Source organism: Cynara cardunculus, assembly GCF_001531365.2.
Source record: "Cynara cardunculus var. scolymus isolate 2C chromosome LG 2, CcrdV1, whole genome shotgun sequence".
NCBI lineage: Eukaryota > Viridiplantae > Streptophyta > Magnoliopsida > Asterales > Asteraceae > Cynara > Cynara cardunculus.
The window spans coordinates 58,605,905-58,614,702 of NC_037529.1; the positions used below are offsets into that span (position 1 = coordinate 58,605,905).

Consider the following 8,798-nt stretch of genomic DNA (forward strand, 5'->3'; position numbering starts at 1 on the left):
CGGGCAAGTGAACACCAAGTCATTTTACCTTACTGGATGAATATCGTAAGGATCAAGAATTTTACCAGTGTAAGAGCGAGATAAGGACCATAAGTATTACCCGATAAGTGAAGACGACCACTCTTAACACGGTAAGCTTTTACTAGGTAAATTGTTGCATACAATACCGTTTTGGTAGACTAAAATCTTATTTGGTAAGTAAATGATAGTGTTAAATTTTACCAGTAAATGCTTACCGGACAAATGTTTGGTAAACGGCCCCTTATGAAGATACTTATAAAGTTGCGAGATTTAGAAGGTTCATAGGATTAATTAATAAAGAATCAACTCAACAATAAACAACATAGAGTTACAAATATTGGATTTTGATGAAGTAAACAAAATGCAATCTTTACAAATGGGTTTTTATATTTGAATTACATACAAACACGTACATTACTAATATAAGCTAATTAATGTAGAAGATGGCTCTCAATCATGAAGGAAACTTCTGGAAAACACTCGATATTGCCAAAATCATCCTCTTTTTCTTCTTCTTGCTCTTAGAAGGAGATACCCATCATGTCTATTAAGAAGTTTTCCATCATTATCGCCTCATCTTCTCCACAGTAGTAATTCTTCGATACCATCTTATCTGCATTTTCATTAACATATATCCCCAAATCAAACAATATACATGAACATATATCGATCATATATGTAAGAACACATGTTAATTGAGATATGATAGGGTTCATTTGCCATGATTGTTGATTTAGATGAGGAAACAATTGAAATATGCATAAACCAAATGAAGAAAGGGATTTCAATTATGTATATCAGGGTTTTGTTTTGAAGCATACCGTAGGAGGAGGATTCGACTTGGTTGGTTTGTGGAATGGGTGGGAGCTTCTTGAGTGGGCATGAGGTGATGGGAAGCATAGGGAGAACATGACAATTGCAGATCTCAATCATGTATCCATCAGGATCGTGGAAGAAGAGCTGGTTCACCTCCACACCTCCTTCTTTCACCACCGCTGTCACGTATTTGATGTCTAATTCCTCCAGTTTTTTTATTATGCGATCCATATCTGTGCATTGAAACGAAATGTGGTTGTCTTTTGGATTGATCACTCCTCTCTTCGTTGGAGTTGTCTCCACTTGTAACAAATGTATTCCAATCCCATGGTTGAACAACCTATTTTAAATCATCAAAAACAGAAGATTCAACATTAATTAGTTGAAGGACGTCTACCAAAATTAGCAAAAATAACCACGAATCCAGCAAATTAAGTGCACATTAATTAGATTTAAGAGTTGAACTTATTATTGGTATTCACTTTAATTTCTCCTGTAATCCAATAATACTATCGAGCTGTGTTAATCTTGAATGCAACAAAACCAGTACAATTGTACATCACCAGTCCCCACAGACAAATATTGATCAAATTAATCACAGTAAAAAATAATTACAGATCCGTGTAATGAACAGGAATCAATTTCGTTGCAGTTCGAAATGTGTGTTGCAGAGTTGAGAGATTAACAACAATATAAGTAATTGGAATGCATAATAATGGGAGAATCGAAAGAGATGCTCACCAAGCGCCTTCAAAATCAAAGGAGGAAGGACGTCTGATGAGAACGAATCCGAGAACATCGTTGTAAAATTTGACGGATGTAGGAACAGATCTGCAGATAAAGGAGACATGATTGAGAGAGAGAAAAGGCAATGAAGAAGAAACGTGTTGTTCGTTATGTCCGCCATTGACAACCTGGTTCGCCATTAATGAAGCAGAAAGGTAAAGTTGGTTTGAGTAGGTGTAAGTGTTAGTAGTGGTTAATTCGCTGAGAAGCTGAGTTGCTTATATAGGCACAAGGAGACAACTGTGGAAAGAGATGAGAATCTACGTGTCAACACCTCATTTTGTTACCTATTAGAACCACGTGCTTCTCATGTGCAAACACTTTTCAGAGTGTGAATCCATTCTCAACTCCCTTTCTTGTAATACTTATTTTCTATTTTTTAATTATATTTAATACTAATTATTTATATTAAAAATTATGGTTGTAAATTATGGTTTTCGTCTCTATTGACTTTGCTTATATAAAAAAAATATTTGTTGTACTGATTTTGGTTTTACTTTTTCTTAACAGAGCTATCTTCTAATTTTTTATATACTTCATCAAAACTAAGGGACTGTTCGAATGTTTACTATTTATAGAATTATTTGTCGTAATTTGGTATGGTGATTTGACCCGACCCCGTGGGGAACCCAGTTTACCCGACCCGGACGGGCAGGGGCGGACGCACTACAAGGTCGTTGGGGTGCTGGGCCCCCAACAAAAATTAAATAGGAAAGCCCAAAATTTTTTTTTACTTGTATTTTGAGATTAGGTGTAATTGGGCCCCCAACAAGATGAGGTAAGAGGCCCCTCTTCAGTGCAGGAAACGAGAGTGAACTGTGAAGACATACCGCATACACGCTAACACTTACACGACTACACGAGTGACGAGCCTGCAGCCTGCTGCCGAGAGCCGCCTGCAGCCTGCCTGCGACGGTGCGACCTCACTTCTTCTCTTCTTCTTCATCGCTGCGACCTCACCTGCTGTGCCGCCTGTGCGACCTCACTTCTTCTTCATCGCTACTGCAGTGCTGCAGCCGTCTGCCGACGCCCGACAGCCGACTGTGTTGTGCCGTGTGCGACTTCCTTCTTGGTCTTGGCCTCTTCTCTTGGGTAAAGATTCTAATTTCCAACTTCAATGTGTAGTATTTTAGGTTAATTTTGTGGTAAATGCTTTAGGTTAGGTATTTTAGGTTAATTTTGTTGGTTAATTTTGTGGTAATTGGTAAATGCTTTAGGTTAATTTAATAATTTTGTTGGTTAATTTTGTGGTAATTGGTAAATGCTTTAGGTTAATTTAATAATTTTGTGGTAATTGGTAAATGTTTTAGGTTAGGTATTTTAGGTTAATTTTGTTGGTTAATTTTGTGGTAATTGGTAAATAATTTGGGTAAAAATTCTAATTTCCAAATTCTAGTCTTTGATTTTGATTACTTCTTTGATTTTGTTGTTTGCTTATTAGTGATTTGGTAAATGTTTTATGTTAGGTTAATTTTATAGACAATTTTGTAGGCAAATCAAATGAAAATGTCAAATGTTAGGTTAGTTTTATAAGCATTTTTGAAGGTAAATCAAATGGAAATGTCAAATGTTAGGTTAATTTTTGCAAATGGAAATGTTGCAAAATGGAAATGTTAGACAAATGGAAATGTTAGGTTAACCGAACAGTTTAAACCTGAACAGTTTAAACCTAGCTTTATTTCAACGACATTAGTTATCTTTATTCGGTTAACCGAACAATTTAAACCTGAAAATAAAAACCCGAAACCTTTTTTGGTTCGGACGAATTGTTCGGTTTCGAAATTTTTTCGACCCTCCTAAGTGTGCCCCCAACCATAATAGTTTCTAGATCCGCCACTGCGGACGGGGCCGGGGATTCTCCTTAAAATGGGTACCGAGTCCGGGGCCGAGGATCCCCGGTAGAGGCAAACCGGGGTTGGGGCCGGGGCCGGGCATTGTATCCCCCGACACGCCCCGTACTCGATATAGTGATAATATCATAATATTAATTCATATATAAGTCCATTGGGCTTTGGTTAATTGGTTTGGCTTTGACAGTAACTCACACGAGAGTCCACTTCCAGACACCAACACCATTGTCGCCTTCCCCTAACCCCTTCTGCGTTCTGCCCTTCACTCTTCACGGTTGCAAGCTGCTTTCCCCAAATCGGCAAGCAAATCCCAATTCCCCTTCCYGGCGGCCGGCGACCTTCCCCTTCTTCACGTCCTGTTCCTGTGGACCTTCGACAGCGACAGTCACTGTAGTCCTCGTGGACCATCGACCTTCGACAGACGACAGTCACCCTAGTCGTCGGCTCTCGGCTCGTCAGTCGTCAATCGACCCAACTACATCTAGTCGGCGCACAACCACCAGTCCACCTGCACCACACCAGTCGTCTTCTTCAATAATTCGAGCCTTCGAGGTCAGTAGACAGTAGTCTTATACTCTTATTTGTCAAATCAATAAACCATGTAGTTTTTTTGTTATAGATTTACTGTCTTACTGATTTAGGCTTAATGTAACTGTTTGTTGATTGTTTCCTATCATAACTGTTTGTTGATTTACTAATGAATTTATTTTCGCTCAAAAGTCAAAAGAAGAAAGTAACATAAATAGTAAAAGTTAAAAGATGTTAAATAGACTTGTAATATTGCATAAGTCTTAAACTGTTTGATGAATTTTAATGCAACTGTTAGTTGAATTTTAATTGTAATACTGCATAAGTCTTAAACTGTTTGTTGAATTTTAGTGCAACTGTTTGTTGAATTTTAATCCATACCCAATGGACTTGTAATAGTAATACTACATAAGTCTTAAACTGTTTGTTGAATTTTAATCCATACCCCAATGACTTGTAATACTGCAATGCATAAGTCTTTAGCTCTTATTCTTTGTTTTTTAATGATTTGCAAACATATTAGAGGAATACATTCAGAATTTGTAAAGAGGACTACAATCCATAGGCATAAGTCACTGCCATAGTCTTTAGCACTTATTTTACTGCATGAATTTGTTGAAGACAACATCTCTAATCAATGATTAATTGATTATAGTTATATAAATTTCAATAACCATATACATTGATCAATTCTTTTACGAAATATACTTGTATCTCATTGTGCCTAATTTCTGATTCTTTTTCTAAGATGGAAAGTTCACACAACAAGAACACATAAGATATTGGACGTAATGCTACGGAAGGAAACGATAAGGAAAATACGACTTGTAATGACACAAACGAATCTGTAAGCATGCCTATTGGTTCAAATATTAGCCCCGAGACTGAAGTCAGTGAACCAGCAAACAAAAGATTGAAATATGTTGTCTGGAACCATTTTGAAGCAATATATATTGATGGTCTTCGCCGATTTGCAAAATGTAAGTATTGCAATAAGCAGATGACCGGTAGACCTAATGATGGGACAACACATTTGAAAGATCATTTCAAGATATGTCCGAGGAAAGTTACAAAAGACATAAGGCAACATATTTTAGTTCAAGAGCAGACTGCTAAGGATGGAAAAACATCTTTATTGAGTAATTATAATTTTAGTGCTGAAAGCTCAAGAGATGATTTAGCTAAAATTATCATTCTTCATGATTATCCACTTTCTATTGTTGAGCATCATGGCTTTCCGAAGTATTCAAATGGTCTTCAACCTTTATTTAAGGTCCCTTGTAGAGCTACAATCAAGTCTGACATCATGAAGATATATGAAACAAAAAGAGGTGGTGTATTGCGATGTTTGGAAGAAAACAAAAGTAGGATTGCTCTTACTTCGGATATGTGGACAGCCGGTAACCAAAACAAAGGTTACATGGCACTAACAGCATGCTACATAGATGCCAATCGGAAGTTACAAAATCGGATTATCAGGTTATTTCTTTTTTAGTATTTTGTGCTATTTTTATAATTCAATGTTAATATTCTCATTTTAATATATTCTTTGAATCTTTGATGCAGTTTTTTACATGTGCCATCTCCACACACTGCTGATGCATTGTCCCAAGTTATGTTCGAGTGCTTTATGGATTGGAACATTGACAACAAGTTGTCAACATTGACACTTGACAATTGTTCAACAAATGATGCTTTGGTTGACAGGCTCTTAGGTACTCTTTCTCCTTCCTCCTTGATTTTGAAGGGTAAGTTGTTCCACATGAGATGTTGTGCACATATCATTAATCTCATTGTGCAAGATGGGTTTTCTATSATTGAGAAAGCAATCAAGAATGTTAGGGATAGTGTCTCATTTTGGACATGTTCTCCTAAAAGAGCCCAAGACTTTAGACTCGTTGCACGACAACTAGGTGTAAATTGTGAAAGAGAATTAGTGCTTGATTGTAAGACTAGGTGGAATTCTGTTTATACAAATGTTGAATGTTGTTTTAGAATATAAAGATGTCTTTACTCGTTTAAGCAAGAAAGAGAAACATTAGGTTTCTTTACCTAGTGAAGAGGACTGGAGAATGGCGACTAATGTATGTGATAAGTTAGGTTTATTTTATCGTGTGACAGAGACATTCTTTGGGACCAAATATCCCACTTCCAACATGTTCTTCCCTTTGATATGTGACATAAAATTATCTATTAAGAGTTGTGAAGACGATCAAAATGACGTTATTAGGAATATGGCATCAAGTATGTTGCTTAAGTTCGATAAATATTAGGGAGTCATACATGATGTGATGAGTGTGGCTATTGTTCTAGATCCTAGATATAAGTTAAAGTTGATAAATTATTTCTTCCCAAAGATTTATGGTATGGACTCAAAAGAAGAGGTTTATGAGGATACGGACTTTATGTAATGATTTATTTGAGGAATACAAAAAGAAACATGAACAGAATTAAAGGAAAGGACAAAGTGACACTACCGTTTCAAGTGAGGGGAAATCTTCTTCAAACAAGGCCTCATGGCAATTGGATTTTGAGAATATGATCTCTGAGGATGACATGTTTGAAACGACTGAGTTGGATGATTATTTGTCAGAGAAATTGTTACCACAGGATGAAGGGTTTGACATATTAATGTGGTGGAAGTGCGACGGTGTCAAGTTTCCAATCATGCAGCGGATTGCGAGGGATGTATTGGCAATTCCTATTTCAACAGTAGCTTCAGAATCGGCTTTTAGCATGAGTGGAAACAAGGTAACGAAACAACGAAGTCGACTAAAATTGCAAACAATTGGGGCTTTGATGTGCAGTCAAAGTTGGCTAAGGAAAGAAATTGAAGATAATAATTATATAAATTGTTTGTTATAATAATTATGTAAATTGCAATTGGTATATATAATTTTTCTGACTTGCATTATTTTATTTCAGATAAAAAACACGGAGAACCAAGAGGATTTGATCAAACGATTGGATACGATGAAGATGTTGATTGTTGAGGGACGGAATTATGTGTTGCTTGGAAAAAACTTGTTTTAAATTTTACATCTCATTGGATTATTGTTAATTTTATAATTTTATTATTTTTATTAGACAAGACTAGATATGATGTAATAATGTTGTCATGTTGATGTTGTTTGCAAAAAACTTATAAATTTTAATTTTACCGGGTGTTGACCGTGGGTTGACCGAAAGTTGATCGGGACCGAAAAGAAAATCCCCGTACCCGCCGGGTACCAGGGCTGGGGCTGGGGATTGCAATCCCCGCCCCATCCCCGCCCTGTTGCCATCCCTAGTCGTAATGTTGCATTAACGATCTTCCTCTTTTTACGTACACTCCTCACATTTGGTGAGACTTAAACCCTTAACATCCTAAGGAGGTGATAGCAAAAATAACACACATGTAAAGTGTGGCACAATAGTGGTGCAAATATACACCAACTATCGAGTTCGCTTGTGAGTAATATAATGGCGAGTTACTAAAAATTGTCTCCACAGGAACTGGTGGTACTAAGAATCAGAGATTTCTTACGGACTTCCGGTGCAAAGCTAGATTTTGTAAAAATTGTTTGTTCTAAGAGGATGTTGATGATTTAAAATAACAAGTAATAAAAAGCGGGTACATATGTAATCTTTCCCCGAGAGTATATTAATAACTTAAATGGTTGACGAAATCAGTCACAAAATAAGACTATACGATTTTCTCATCTCAAAGCTATGTCGTATGGGTTGAGAATTATAGTTTTATCATAAAGTGTCCATAAAATGCTAACTTTCAGTTTACCAACTTTGCTAAGTAGATCTCGAAGATCTTAGCTTGCCAGTATGGAGAGATGCGCAAATCTCTATGATATACCAACTCGACCAAAATCTGAACCTTAATATTGTTATGAAAAAATGCATATCTTTATGCGATCATTGAAGATTTTCTCAAACCTCACTGCATCATTCAAACGTATTTTATTTCAGCTCATCTCTTGGTCAAATATCTAATATTAAGACACACAAGTGATCGATTTGTCGCGTTGAGTTAAAACTTAAACTAGAATGACCAAACCGAAAAGTTAGCAAATAGTGGTGACACCCAAGTGTTACATTTTGATCTATCGAGTTTGGCTTACACTCACACCAAGAGGGCTTTAGCTACTGCTCATAAGTAAAGACACAATGAAAGAAAAAGAATATTGAAACTTAAATTGCATTAAAATAAAACTCGCCATTGTGGTAACAAGCTCGCACAATGATGAACATAAAGTAAATATGGCAAAAATTAAACTAATTAAAAAGAAAATATAAGAATAAAGTAATTCTTAGCTGAATCTTGATGGTGTATGATCCTCCAATCTTGACGAGTTGATCACTTTTAAAGTGTTAAAGTGTCATGGTCTTAGAGATAAGCCACTTAATGCACGTCAACTTGAATGATATAAGAGGTAAACTTGAGAAAGTTACCGACAAACAGACTTGTCATTTATTTCTTTCAAAATTAACTCCCGACAGGTTGGTCACTCTTTAAAAGTGTCAAAGTGCGATAAATTCAGAGATGAACTATCTAGAACACACTCCAACTTGAATGATATGGGAATTGGCTCGAGAGAGTGATTTTTAACAAAGAGATTTGTTTATCCATATATTTTGAAGACACCATTTTGTCACTATCACTGGTCCGGATACCACATAGAGATATATGTTGAAAGCTATAATATAGTGCAAATGTGAAGTCCGAGAGGAATACCTTCAAAATAGATGGTGGAACTAGTTTTGGCTTACCTCATGTTGTAGCATTCCTACAGCATTGTCTGC

At 36.3% G+C, this 8,798-nt stretch overlaps 2 protein-coding genes across 2 annotated transcripts; one reads left to right on the forward strand and one right to left on the reverse strand.

Moving 5' to 3' along the window:
- Nucleotides 1–312: 312 nt before the first annotated feature.
- LOC112506940 (metallothiol transferase FosB-like) lies at nt 313–1,834 on the reverse strand. The gene is made up of 3 exons (XM_025111277.1): nt 1,579–1,834; nt 843–1,177; nt 313–634 (listed from the first exon to the last, which is right to left on the reverse strand). Exons 1-3 carry the CDS (start codon nt 1,761–1,763, stop codon nt 543–545), a joined length of 612 nt encoding a protein of 203 aa, XP_024967045.1. The 5' UTR covers nt 1,764–1,834; the 3' UTR covers nt 313–542.
- Nucleotides 1,835–4,854: 3,020 nt separating this feature from the next.
- LOC112506208 (zinc finger BED domain-containing protein RICESLEEPER 2-like) lies at nt 4,855–7,034 on the forward strand. Its single transcript, XM_025110227.1, has 4 exons — nt 4,855–5,480; nt 5,568–5,716; nt 6,595–6,752; nt 6,927–7,034. Exons 1-4 carry the CDS (start codon nt 4,855–4,857, stop codon nt 7,032–7,034), a joined length of 1,041 nt encoding a protein of 346 aa, XP_024965995.1.
- The last annotated feature ends 1,764 nt before the right edge of the window (nt 7,035–8,798 follow it).